The sequence below is a fragment of the Melozone crissalis genome, unplaced genomic scaffold (genome assembly GCF_028551555.1).
Source record: "Melozone crissalis strain CALT ecotype California unplaced genomic scaffold, PUWL_Pcris_2 ptg000027l_1, whole genome shotgun sequence".
Taxonomy (NCBI): Eukaryota; Metazoa; Chordata; class Aves; order Passeriformes; family Passerellidae; genus Melozone; species Melozone crissalis.
In genome coordinates, this window is record NW_026535805.1 from 18,403,730 (window position 1) to 18,418,213 (window position 14,484).

The 14,484-nt window shown below is 38.9% G+C and overlaps 1 protein-coding gene across 1 annotated transcript; it reads left to right on the plus strand.

Annotated features, from left to right (window-relative positions):
* Positions 1–1,318: 1,318 nt before the first annotated feature.
* On the plus strand, positions 1,319–14,206 carry YIPF4 (Yip1 domain family member 4). The gene is made up of 6 exons (XM_054280410.1): positions 1,319–1,515; positions 5,037–5,190; positions 7,823–7,994; positions 10,142–10,219; positions 11,906–12,019; positions 13,154–14,206. Exons 1-6 carry the CDS (start codon positions 1,431–1,433, stop codon positions 13,289–13,291), a joined length of 741 nt encoding a protein of 246 aa, XP_054136385.1. The 5' UTR covers positions 1,319–1,430; the 3' UTR covers positions 13,292–14,206.
* The last annotated feature ends 278 nt before the right edge of the window (positions 14,207–14,484 follow it).

Here is a 14,484-nt window from a genome sequence, read left to right on the forward strand (position 1 = left end):
GTGTTAAGGTAATGGTTAGACTTGATCTGATGTGTCTTTTCCAGCTTAAATGGTTCCATAATTCTATGATTTCATTATTTGAAATTTGTCCAATAATAGACCTGTCTGGCATCCTCTGGAGGGCAGATTCCAGAAGCATCCAAGACATCCCAACAACAACAGGAAACAGCACACTCATAGCACTGTAGTTAAATATAATAATAGACTCATGGAATGTCTCAAATTGAAGGGATCCATAAGGATGAACAGGTCCAATTCCACCTCCTTGCAGAAAACTATATGAGTAAAAGTATTATCCAAAAGCTCCTTGAATTCTGACAGGCTGGCTGTAACTGAAAAAAGAGAAAGAAGCCTATTGCAAAGATCTTGTACCACATAAGAAAAAGCTAAGAAAATGAGGTGTTCTTAACAGATGTATTGACTGCTCACCTTTTAAAAGGGAAAATCTGACAATACAAGTATCTGTAGGGGCATTTTGTACTCTTAAGACAATTTTTGATTTAAAAATAGGCTATGTGCAAATATAGGTGATTTTTCCTCTACTGCAAGGAAACTGATAATTGTTGTAAAATGTCTACAGAGAACCTGAACCCGAATCGTATTTGATATACATGCAAATTTGAGTGATCCTTGGATATGGCAAAGTAGGAACTTGGAGTCATGTTCTTTCCTTAAAAAAAAATTGGGTTTTACTTGTTAAAAAATTTTTGTGATGGACCTTGCAGATTTCCTTTAATGGGGTATACATGAAAAAGAAAGTTCCTTCTGTACATCAAACTACTGTTCTAATGCTATTTCTGGACCTGCAACTTTTCCAATTTATAATACATTTATGTTTATATCTCATGACACTTAATGAGATCTATGTATGAAATGGAATGAAATGTCTGTAGCATGAATGCCACATTTAAACCTGTTTCCTCGAGATGTCAGGCAAAAAGTGTGTCCTGTCGGAATAAATGTTGGTATTTAGTAGGGAACAAAGGGATGGATTTACCCTGTCATTGAACACAGGAAAAGTGAGATCCCACTTTCTGATTCTTCAAAGCAGAGACCACAAATGGAAGGAAGGAAGGAAGGAAGGAAGGAAGGAAGGAAGGAAGGGAGGAAGGGAGGAAGGGAGGAAGGGAGGAAGGAAGGGAGGAAGGGAGGTTGGTTCGGCCCCCGGGAGGAGCTTGGCGGCGGAGTGGAAGTGACCTCACTCCCGGGAAGCGCCGGGATCCACTCAGCGCTGGGGCACCGGCGGCCAGTGCGGCCGCGCCTTGCGAGCAGCCAATGGCAGCGGCGGCGCCGTTTGTTGTCGCCCCGTGAGGCGGCTGCGCTCTGGGCTCGGTGCCGCCGCCGCCGCCGCAGGAGGGACGCGGGAGGCCCCAGGCCCCGGTAGCCGCTCGCCTCTCGCCGGCCCCGCAGCCCCCGCGGAGGGCGGGGAGATGCAGCCCCCGGGCGCTCAGCAGCCGCCGCTCTACGCGCCCAGCAGCGGGGACTTCACCTTCGTCTCCTCGGCGGACGCCGAAGGTGAGCGCGGGGCCGCGGGCAGGGCCGCGCTCGCTGTCCCGAGGCAGGGGCTGGGCCGGGCCCCGGGGGAACGGGCCGCTCCCGGGCCGCGGAGACAGCAGGGCCCTTCCCTGCCCTCCGTGCCGCCGGCCCCGCGGTTGGTGTCGTGGCTGGGGGCGGAGCGGGGTGGCCGAGCTGGCCGCTGCCCTGGGGCCGCTGCCGTCCGCGTCACGGGAGCAGCAGCAGCAGCGTGGCAAAGGCGGCCGTGCCCTCCGCTTGCAGCTGCTCTGGAGCCGGGGCCGAGTGTGTCTCGGCTGGGTGACATAGCCGTGAGCGCTGTCACTGCCCGCTCCTCTGGCTCCCGAGCTGCCGGAGGCCCGCTCTGTTGTCCTACCGAAGCTTGTGTCGTTGCTCACGTTTGCTGTAATGTGCCGAAGTGTCTGCGCCGTGTCTCACTGCGGCACAGTCATGGAGCAGAAAAGGAGGCCGTGTGTGTCATTTCGGGAGTGAAGCATGGCCTGTGCCAAACTGCTGCACAAACAGCAGTGCTGTGCCAGCGTGCCGTGAGGATGTGCCTTCAGACTTCAAAAATGAAGATACAGGATCAACATCGTGCAAACTGACTTTGTTGGAGAATATTTTTTGGTCTCTACCCATTTAAATAACAAGGATTCTATTTCCGTGTGTGTATTTAGTTACTCTTAAAATTACGACTAAGGAATCATATAAATCCTCACTCATGTGTCCCACCCTGGAAAGGAATTGCTGAAATGGAGAAATTACTGTAGAATACCTGTTCTTTAGTGAACTTCACAGTCCTTCTGAAAAGAAACACAAGCCAACAGTACTGTTGTAGCTGTGGGTTTTTTTGTTGCTGAGGTGGTTTTTTTTTGCTGGTTAGTTTTCCTTTGTTATGGTTTTTCCTTCTTCTTCACCTTGGCCTGAAAAAGGATCCATGTGTCTCAGAGCAGAAGCTCTCTGCTTCTTCTCTGGAAGTATTTGTTGGGCAATGCTGAACCCAATCCAGTAAAACCACCTTTCTGGTAGGTTGTGTTGAATCACACTTGGCTCTGTGTTTTTTATGAACACAAGCAAGATGTGATCTCCTGTGTGTTCAAGTGTGGTCCTGTCCTCAAAGTGCTGGATAGGCCTACCCTAGCAAAGAAAAAACAAGCAAAATTAAGCATCTTGATATTTTAAAATTGAAATACTATGCATTGCACTCTAATTTTTGCATGTTTTCCAAATCCCAATCCATATGAAAAAAATAAAAATTAGCTGTACTGTTTCCCCACCTTATTTCTGTGGGAGCTGTATGGAAGAAAGCTGGAGAGATGTTCACAATTAGGTCACCAGACAGAGCAGAAAGAACCCTCTGTTTGGAGTTTGCCTCTTGTACTGCTTTTTCAAAATTGAGTGTCAAGACTGTTTTGAAAGCTGGTTTTCTACAATGCTTTGTTGAAATGAGGCATCTGAGAGACTTTGGGTTTGTTTCTGTTGTGTTCAGCCTGAGACAGTAGCAATGAAGACACCCAGACTCTCACTAGGAACCATCAATGTCATCAGTTCTTGGTGGATTTGCCAGTTGCCCTGCAGTTAAACATCTCACTCAAAACAACCTGCAGAAGAGGAGGTGACCAACCCTTTTCCCTTAGGTTTCTGCAGCTTTTGTCTTGCAAAACAGACTTAAGGTCATGTTAATAGATTTTATAATTCAAAAATGTGGTTGCAGGTATCCATGGACTGCTAAAAGGAATCTTGGTAAATACAACTTGTGTAGAAGTTTCCATGCCTCAGGATGGATTGTTAGTGGTCCCTGAGAAAGGAGAAATACATGGCTGGTGGGACTGTTGTGTTTACTTCTTTTGACTGCTGCATTTATGCACAGAGTAGCACTCTTTGCAAAAAGGTGTTATCTTGTAGCAGAAAGAAATAATAACATCATATATATATGTTTTTATATATATATATATATATATATATATATAATGTTATTAAGACAATATATATTATATATTGTCTTAATAACATTAGGGTTCCCCAATCAAGAGAAAACTTCTGAGGTTTCAGCTTGATTAAGGCATTAAGATTTTTCTTTTTTCCACCCTCTGTAAACAGCAGAGGAAGGCTTTGCTTGAGTCTGGTGAGAATGATGTGTGCGTGCTGGGACTGGGAAGAGCAAAGAGAAATTCCTGCTTTAAGTTACAGTGATCTTCACCAGGGTCCTGTGCAGATGGTGTTCCAAGAACAAAGGAGTGGATCAGCAACTCTCATGATTATGAAATAGTTGAAAAGCTTTTGTGGAGAAGCTGGGATCTGAGTGGCCCAGCAAGCTGGTCTGGGAAGGACAATTCTGGTGAATTAACTGCGATACTGAATGATCAATGTTGGCTGAAGACATTGAGATTCTGTTGCTGTACAAGTTGTTTCTATGACACTGTAATATTTCCAAAGTGGATGTTGCAAATGTAATCTACAAACGTGGTCAGACGTGCCTCTGTGAGTGTTTCAGAAGTACTTGCTGTAGTTAGGTGTTCTGGGAAATTTGTGCTGAGGAACTTTAATGTGTGAAAAGCACACGATGATGATAAGACAAAAGATATTTTCTTTACCTCTCGATATATTTATAGTAAGCTTGTGCAAAATATTTACACATTTCTGTTTGGATTTTTCTTTCTTAGCAGATAATGGAAATCCATTATTTCCTAAAGAAATAATTACTTCCTTCTTGTGTATCTTTTTCTTTCATCAAGTTGCTTAATTTGTTTTCCTATACTATTTTTTTATTTTCTGTCCATATATAACTGAATAAAATGAGCAAAAAAATTAATATTTATTGGCAATTTTGCCAAAACCAACCAGAACATAGATAAATTGCTCTTTGTTTTGCTTAGTACTGTGGTAGAGAAAGATCATAGTATATCAAAGAGAAGTTGTATAACTGTATAACTTCTAATTGTCTAGAGCCTAAGGATCTATGATAGCATTCCTTCTCTAACATTTTCAGCTGCCTTGAAGGCAGATTACAAATTAAAACATTTTCAAATGTTTTCCTTTTATGAAAAATTTGGTATACTAGCAGAGAGTGGTTTTGGCTGAAACAATGCCACTATTAAAAAATGGATGCCAAAAGAGGTAGAGTATGATCAGAAAAAAATTATAAATAATCCACAATGTATAGCATAGTGAGACTCTCACTAGTGTCCTCCTTTTGTGCCTTTAAACACTTAATGATGAAGCACAAATGGAAGCCTTTCTGTTATACCACAACACTGTGTCATAATACAAGAGTCCCATCTAAAAGCTAAAATCTGGTATTTGAGACCTAACCCAGCATTGTTACTATTGCAATAAAACCACCAGTACACTTTCAAATTATGTATCTGTGAAAGTATAACTGTATTTTGTAACTTTGACTGGTTTATGGTCATGACCAACACAAGTAGCTTCATATGTTTGTTGTTTATCATCCAGTACTTTTAAAATCAAATGGCTTTTGGCAAGACATAAAAAGGTCTATATTTTTCTCCCTTTTTCTTTAGATCTTAGTGGTTCCATAACAACTCCAGATGTTAAGCTGAATCTTGGAGGAGAATTCATCAAAGAATCTACTGCAACTACATTCCTAAGACAGAGAGGTTATGGCTGGCTTCTGGAAGTGGAAGATGATGACCCAGAAGATAACAAGCCACTCTTGTATGTTGTAATTATTTCTGGGTATCTATCTTTATTAGCTGTGTAGGGAAAAGAAACAACTTGTAGTCTCTGATTGTCCCACAGCCTTGTGCTGTGACTAGAATTCTGTTTGACAAATAACTTGACCAATGAGTGTTTTCTGGTGCAAGAATGAAAACATTGTTTCTATTATGGATTTTAATCTCCATAAGTATACAGCCTATATGGCTTTGCTGTTTTTAACTGTTGATCTTTTAATGATTTTTTAAAAAGAGACTGTATTCTTTGTATCTTTTGCATTCCTGTTTCTGGATATTGTGAAAGAATCAAAGACTAAGAGAACCCCGTGGGAAGACTCCTGCTAAGTAAATCTCAGTTCTGTCAGGTGTTCTGAAGCAAAAGCATTATGCATCATGGTTGTTACAGTAGGGATGTTAGAAGCAAGGTAGCACAAACTTTATGATCTTTATGCTGCCTTTTACTATAAAGCTAGATTAAAAGGGTGCTGGTGCTGAAGGACAATAACGTCCTTAGAACTGGAAGTCTCCCATCCATTGTTCTGTTCCTAGAAACCTGGCTGGCTGAAGAAAGTTTGTATCTTAAGGTTATTACACTGAGAGTCAGGCAGCCTGGTCCTTGTTCTGCAGCCAAACAACTTCATTCTCATTGTCTCAGTGTTTTCCTGTGAATTAAACATAATGATGCTTTAAAAAATTGGAGTGAGACAGAGAGTACTCTGTAGAGCTCAGATGAGAGTGTTGGGAGACAACAGATATCTGGAGAGCTTAATAATGGCAGTGCTACTTGAGAACTGGCTTAAATTAAAGTGTGCAGAAGTAGGTCCTTGTGTGAATGTCTGTTTTGTGAACCTCTAACTTTTAATTAAGAAGCAAACTTGTGTAGTGAGGTTACAATATAGGAATTCTGACTTTAGTGTAATTTTGTTGTTTTGATTATTCCCAGAAATGTGTCATAATGAATTCTTACAATCTGAATCCTGTTAAGGATTGAAACAACAGCAGGCTGCTAAGGGAAGTTCACCAACGGAGGGCTACACTGCAAATGTTTTGTTAAATAAAGTGAAATTATTTTTTTCTACTTTCTCATTGGGCAGCCTTACTCCAGACACTTATTTCCTGATACAGTTACCATCACTTTCTGGTGAGGTGGCTGTCAGCTTCATGCAAAAGACAATTTATTCACATGAGAAGCTGTCAGAAACTGTCAGAAGATGTAGACAATGAGAAATAATATTTTCCATGTAGCAAATATTTGTATTACAGTCTACAGAGTAAAGTATAGGTCTGCTACATCCTTTTTAGATAAATGGTAGCAAATAGATGCTTCTAGTCTGTTCTTTAATTCAGGGATGGTTAAAGAGCAATTTTTGTTACTTAGTCACCAGTTAGTAATACCACTTATAAAGTAGCTTTAGTAATAATAATCCAAAAATTGCCTTGAGGGATTGAATTAGCACTATTTATTTTTTTTTAAACAGAATTTGTGATGAATCACATCTTTGCATTTTTTTCTCACATCAGCTTTTCTGAAGAAAAAACCAAAAAAACAAAGCCTTGGACAAAACCTTCATAAATGGACTTAGTGAAGAAAAATGCAGAATTATATCCTATGTTCTTAAATGTAGAGCAGTTTATCTGTTGGAAGTGTCCTGCAGCTCTTCAGAGTTCCTCAGTCATGACTGAGGTTCTGCACCTAAAGAGGTGGAATTGCCCATTACGTGGCAAGTGTGATTCCTTCCCCCTGAGGCTAGAACAGTCAGGGCAGTGTCCCAGCTGAGAGTCCTGGGCAGAGGAGTCTTCTGGCCAATTTGTATCTGCTTGCAGAGAGTTTGTAACAGGAAGCAGAGAAGGCTATGAGAGAAGGGCAAGATCTGTTGATACATGTTGCAGCTAGTTCAAGTGACTTTTATTTATTTTACCCATAGTGGACACAAGCCAGAAATTGAACAATAGGCATAAACTGGTCTGTTCAAAACTACTGTTCCTGAAGGAACTAAACTCCATTTTCTTTTAAAAAATTAGTTTTACATGATGTATTTGGAATGGTTTAAGATTAGTGAATGTAATGTGTTCTTTCTTGCAGAATTTGAAATAAAATATTTTCATAGTAAGTGTGCTCATGGCAAACTGCTTGGCATAGGAACACACATTCTCTATGTGTGCATGTCTTTGACTTGTAATTCCAATGACACAAATGTGTCACATGTCCTAAAAATGTTAATGCAGACTCTCAGGGTATCACAGAATCAGAATGGTTTGGGTTGGAAGCGACCTTAAAGATCATCCAGTTCCACCCCCCTGTCTTGGGCAGGGACACCTTTCACCAGTTCCAGTAACTCAGAGCCCCAGCCAGCCTGGTTGGGGTATGCTATGTATGTTTGCTGTTGTCAGTCATGTAATTTGTTTTTGAGTAATTAAATAAATGTGTCCCACCAGTTACTGAATGCAGCATGATGTTATGGTGTTGCTTTACTGTGGATAAACTGTTCCTTTGCTAGTCATGGCTTCAGAAAGCCTTGTGGCTGACAGGAGACTTGCTCTATAAATCTACTGTTTGCCCCTGTACTTATTTTTTTAGTTTTATTTCATTACTGAGCTCTGTATAGTAATGCTCACTTGCTTTACAATTTCAGGGAAGAACTTGACATTGATCTGAAGGATATTTACTACAAAATTCGATGTGTGTTGATGCCTATGCCATCTCTTGGGTTCAATAGGCAGGTAGTGAGAGACAATCCAGACTTTTGGGGTCCTCTGGCAGTTGTCCTCTTCTTCTCAATGATTTCATTATATGGACAATTTAAGGTAGGTATAAATCTTCTGCCTAAAAAAAATCTGAACTAAATTTGGGGATGTGATTGCTAAGCAATTTGCATTCTTACGTAGGTAGAAAGTCTTTTTTTCACGTACTAATGTGGGGCATTTCAAGTGCTGTTTCTCAAGTTAATGTGTAGAAAGACAGCAGTTAGGAATGTATTAAATAGCCCACGGGTAAGTTAATCATGATGAAATGTCAGGTTTGTTTTTATACAGTAAAACAAAGGAACAATGCGGTTTCTAGAGGAACCAGATTGATACTAATGGGTTTATAGTCATATTAGTGAATCTTTCCATTTTAATTGTGACCTTTTGTTAACTTGCTTTTTATTACTAAAAAATGTTAGCAAAAAGCACTTCTTTGGATGGCATGAGTTCTAATTTCCTGACAAATAAAGCTGCTTATTTAATTCATGCTGTATGGCTGCTGTTATCTGGTGTATTTAATCTTCATTAGTGATGTTTGCTATTTTGCCCTCCCTGCTCAGTTACAATCAAATAACTTTCCTCTGGTCAATAGACTTTTCCATAATTCCTTTTGAACTCCAGGGTGAATAGCTACTCAGAGGCATTGTGCATATGTAATTGTCATAAACAGTTAGCTTTTTTCTTTATGTTCTGATTAAAATAAAGAAGTGTTATCATTTATAGTAACAATTTGTATATAAGCCTAGGTGCTCCTGCATTGGAAATCTTTATCACTAAATGTGTGGTTACAGTTGTTATAAATGTGACCAAGTATGGCAATAAGCTGTATGCAAACCAGCAGGATGTGCTTATGCAAGGATTCTTGTGAATGGTGGGATAAAATCATTCCCTTTGGGACCTCTGGCTTCCATATGGCATACCAAATGCTGACTAAGGATTCACTCTCAGTATCTTTATGAGGCTTGAAGTGAGTAGACTAAACCACTTTATTGTTCATGACTTCTGAGTGGACCACTCACCTGTCTCCTTGGCAAAGCAAGGACCATTCCTTGACCCTGGGACAGATGAACCACCTCCTGTACAGCAGCACTGCGTCTCATGTTTCTTAGGAGCAGAGGGTGTACCATATGGATGCAGGAGTGCTGAATATGTAAAAGGAGGGCAAGCTAGCAGCCAGCAACAGGATGACTGACAGCAGCTGGACCAGATGAGCCCAAAGGTGGGCTCTAAACTGGAGAGAGATGAGCACTTCTGCTCTAAGACTTTAAACTGGTCCTCTTCTTAGTCAGTGGAGGAAAATAGGAAGCAAAAAAAGGCTGTGTGCTATTTTCACAAATAGAATAAAGCTACTTATATTGTTTTTAGTGCTGCTGTGATTTTTATCTGGTTTTTCCTATTTCATTCTTCTGGAAATATGGAACTTCCAATTAAGCGAAGTATTGAACTGAGTACTGACTTAATTCTTTAAGTTCAGTCATTGTATGTTTGGAAATACAGAGACTGGACTTAGACTGTTGTTTCCTTCTAAAAAGTTGTTTCAGAAAGGAGAGCTTTCCTTCTGGTCCTCCCAGTGGCTCAACACCAAAACCAGCTAAGTTAATTTGAAGGATTTTTTTTAAGCCAGAGAATGATTTTAGGATTTCTTCTGTAGTTTAAGAGCAGTACTATGAAAGAAGCAAGAAAAAATAATGACAGACTTGGTCTCAGGAATCTGAGGCTCTTTATTAAGTTCTCATCATCATCATCATCAAGTTCCACTGAGAAGTAAAGTCCTATGTCTTCTGAGCATTCTCAGTTTGAGTAAAGGATAAAGTGGCATCTTTATAAGTGAAAGGAGAATTCCAACTGCTTCTATTGGTTGGGCTGACTTTTAAAAACTGTTTGAGCCCATATTTTGTAATAGGTGGGATATGAAGACATTTAGGGTAGTTTTAACTCAACTTCCTACTCCTGTTACAATACTCACAGACCACATTGCACATGCATTCTGTGTATACCAAATTTACCATTAATGTGATTCTATAAATGTAACTTCTGAACTTCATTTGTTAATTACACTGTGATACTAAACACTGTTCTTGCCACAATTCAGAATTCAGTTTTGCATAATAAAATCCTTGATTGCAGTGAAAGCAATTATGGAAATGGATTTTCCTTTTTCACCATGACAATTACTCATATAAATGAATTGTTCTTTATCTTTCAAGGTTGTTTCTTGGATCATAACTATTTGGATATTTGGATCCTTGACAATTTTTTTACTGGCCAGAGTTCTTGGAGGAGAAGTAAGTACCTGTATGTGAAAAGGATGTAGAGGGATGTAATGTAGTCTCTTGACAGTGTTTTTCAGCAGTAGCTGGCTTTTCATAGTGCTTGGGTTTGGATCTTGTAGCCAGCTAAGAATGGATGCAGTTGTTAAGTGTAAAGTCAGCGTTTCAGGTTTTCAGTCTCCCAAATGAAGTCTAAAATACAGACATCACCAACTCATCTCTTGGTGCAATGGATGGTGTGCTTGCTTCCAGATTAACAGTATAGAAATTTGTGCTGTGAACCCAGGAATTCTAGCAGCTTCCTGTGATCCAGAACTGAAGTCCATTCTTGAGGGAGAAATGCTTTCAAGTTTTTGGTCACTGGACTAAATGGAAACTTTTTTTTTTAAATGGGGTGCTAACAGCAGTCAGATGTCATTGTGTGTAAAGCACCTGCCAGTGTTTGTTTTCATCCCTGGCCTGATGCAGTTCAAAGGCATCAAAGTATGAAAGCCAGGGCATGTTTCTCAACTGCAAAGCCAGCTGGAGTTGTGGCCTGCATCCCTTCCTCCAGCTGCTTGCACCAGCAGGGTTGGAATAGCTGCTTGAACTGTTTACAAATTGACTTATTAAGCAATTCAGGTGTAAGCAACAAAAAATTACTTAGAGCAAGGTCCACCAACAGCTGCAGTGGAATTAACAGTCAGGAGACTAAAACTTCTTAAAATGGATCTGCAGCATAAAATGCATTGAACTGTGTAGTTGGGAAGAACTAAATATTCAGTGATGCTTTATTTTTATACTTTTACTATGGATATTGCATTAATGATGCACCAGTATTGCAGAGGTCCTATGTTATTTACTTTAATTTTTTAAAATTTTTCTTTAAATCGTAATTGTTAGAGTCTTCTTTTGTGAATGCTGTTGTGAAGTAAAAAGTTTTTTATAAATGTGATTGCATGGTATTTTTCTGCATTTTAAAACAATCCAGAGGCCCTTAAATCAATCTGGTTTAGGGCTCAAAATGGGAAATTATCAGATGTATAAACTGGAGAAAACATATAGGTTTGCAGATCTTATCATAAAGGATCATCATCCACAAGAAAATGCTTGCAAGATGCCACCACTTTTCCTGTTAAATCCAAGAAGCCTAGCTGGACAGGATCATTTCAGACCATAGTAGGGGAAAATCAGACATTTCCTTCTGAAGCTAAAAGTAGTTATGGAAGTACTTGGAACAACTCTGTTCTAGATAGTCACAGTAAATTGAAGCTGGAAATCAGAATTCTGTGCCTTACAGGGATCAAGTTTTAACTCTTCCGCTGACACAAAAAACATTAATGTGCTTTATGTATTTATTTATGTATAATGGATATGAGTATGTTAATGCAGAAAATTATGTATTTGCTGCTTTTGACAACCAGGAGTACAGCTGGTCCTTGAGAGATCTGTTGCAGTTCTATGCTCCTGGGTATCATATGTAAATGCTTCCTTTGAAAGTGATAGTTTACAGGTTTTTGGGAAAAAAAAAGATAACGTATTTCTAATTCTAGAGTTCAGCATACAAAACCAATTTTTATACTAGCAAGCCTCCTTTAGCTGAAATTTCATGACTATAACACATTATAATCATTATTGATAGTGTTATAACAAGAAAAAATTTTTTTGGTGACAGAGATTGAGTACTGCAAAGCTTATTTTTTATGTGCTTGAAAATTTCAGGTTGCTTATGGCCAAGTGTTGGGTGTAATAGGATATTCCCTGCTTCCCCTCATTGTCATAGCACCTGTACTTTTGGTGGTTGGATCATTTGAAGTTGTTTCTACACTAATAAAAGTAAGTTCTTATAATCTATTGAGAATTTAGTTATTTTTAAGTCACTTTCTTAACACTTCAAGTACTCTACTCAGGAAAGCATAATGATGTGTCAAAATTTTCAGAACTACAAAGTGAGCTCTGTGATCCTTTTGGTGGAAAGTGAATGGGGTTTTAAATGTTCCATTTGAGTGCTTGGGAATATACAGTGCTGTTGCTATAACAACACCTGTTGTTACTAGTGTAGCTTGTATTTAAGTATTTTGCTGTGCTCTAATGGTTGCATTACAAAAAAGATGGGATTCTCATGTTGAGAAGAGAATGCATAATTAAACCTCAGAATGAAGAATGTGAAAATAAGCTCTCCCTTCCCCCATGATCCAGATTATTTTTAGTCACTGCAGCATGAATATGATGTTAGTCATTGTTCTGAGACCTCCCCATAGTGGTAGCAGTACAAAGCTCTCCATACCCTTTGCAGAACAGGTAAGGATTGTTCTGATTTGGAGAGGGGGAATGTAAGGCACAAAGAGTAGCCTGCCTGATACCACCTGCTGCTGGACACCTTTTGTGGAACCAGAAACATTCCCTAAAAGATCCCAGAGCAACATAATGCTCTTGAACACTTTCAGTACCTCTTGAAACCCTTTAAGGTAGCCTGTGAAGTTACTGCTGAGCCTGGGAAGGTTAACTGATAAAATTCTGTTACGAGCTAAGCTCTACACTTTCTGGAGGTTTGTTTTGTTGATTTCATTGTTTCTGTCCCTATAGCTTGCTGGCAGACAGTAGAATTGAAGCACACCTAGAGTTATGAGAAGTAACAAAATTGCTGTATTGAGATTTGATAATCTGGGATAATTGAGAAGTGATAGAATGTAAATCATTAACTTGACAGTTAACTAATAAATAACTTCAAAATAAATATACCTTCCTAACAGCCTCATGTTATCTTCAGGTTGAATCTCTGCAAGGTTCTTATCTTTGCACCACTAGTATGAAAATGCATTACAAGCCCCATGGCCAGAATTTCTTGGGCTATGACAAGCACTACTTCTGTAGCTGGCTCTTTGTTGTACTGAGGGAAGTGATTTTTACTGTGGTATTTGGAGAGACTTTCTTGTGGTGTCAGCTAAGACTGTTCATCTTCTTTTTCAGTTGTTTGGAGTCTTCTGGGCTGCCTACAGTGCTGCATCATTACTAGTTGGAGAAGAATTCAAGACCAAGAAACCCCTTCTAATTTATCCAATCTTTTTATTATACATTTATTTTCTGTCCTTGTATACTGGGGTGTGATCTAGTGTAAGATGTGGCCAGAAACCATATTTCAGTCACTTGCAGACTGATAACGTGTGGGATTAAGAAGGCTGGAGATAATACAAGTGACTGTTTTGTATGCAGTTGTCGAGATGTTTTAAGATGGAAGAGCATATTTGTGTATATTATTTAATGAAGCAATTGTAGCTATATAGATTTGTATTAAAGTTCTAGGTTTGTTTAAGACTCTTCAGATTTTAATGAACAAAATAAAAGAACCTTGTGTTTTATAACAAAGCGTAGCAAAACTGCAACTCAATACCTGTGCCAAAAGCACTGGCATCAGATTACTATATTCAAGAATTAAAAATGAGAAGTTAACTGTTAACAATCTCAAAGTGCAATTTTTCCTTTAAGCTTAAACACAGCTGGCTTTTTTTGGCACAGCAAATTCTGTAGATAATATATATTTATGAAACAGTCCTGATTGTTCACAGAATAGTCTGTATAATCAAGACAAAAAGATACTACTTTTAATTTAGTGCCTCAATTACTGTGATTTGGCTGTTGAGTTTTTATAAATTCCAATTTGTTTTCAAAACATGTATATACTGTGTATTTTGTATCTATGGCTTGTGTGTACCATAAATACTCCTTGGTTAAGGATGTATATTGGGTTTTTAAAAATTGAAGATACAAGTATTTGAAGTTTTCATTTACTATCTCTGACCAAAGGAGCAAGATACTTACCGTGCGACATAATTAATTAAAGTGCATATTTAGAGAATCAAATTATTTTACTTAAAAGTATAAATTTACAGAGAAATGGGTGACCACCTTTCTCAACTCTAGTGCTGGCCTAATGTTGGAGAGAAAAAAGATGATCTATCAAATTTGTGTGATCTTTAAACAATGTTATTTTATGATGACAAAATAAAAATATTGCTTCCCTAACTATGTTTTACAACATCTTGCTCTGTTTTGCTTTTAATAGCATGGTATTTAACATGCATCTTTTTTTTTTTTTTTTGCCAATACTGTTAATCCCCTGTAAAGAGAAATAAGAGATTTGTAAGGCCAGATTCTCCCTCCACTAAACAAAGCAGAGTTACAGCCTTAGTAACAGTTAGAGTCTTGCTAATTTTGACTCTCCAAGGATTATGTAATAATGTGATGACATGTTAAATATTTCCTGTGTACTGTGTTGATTGCTTATGTAATGGTCCTTATGG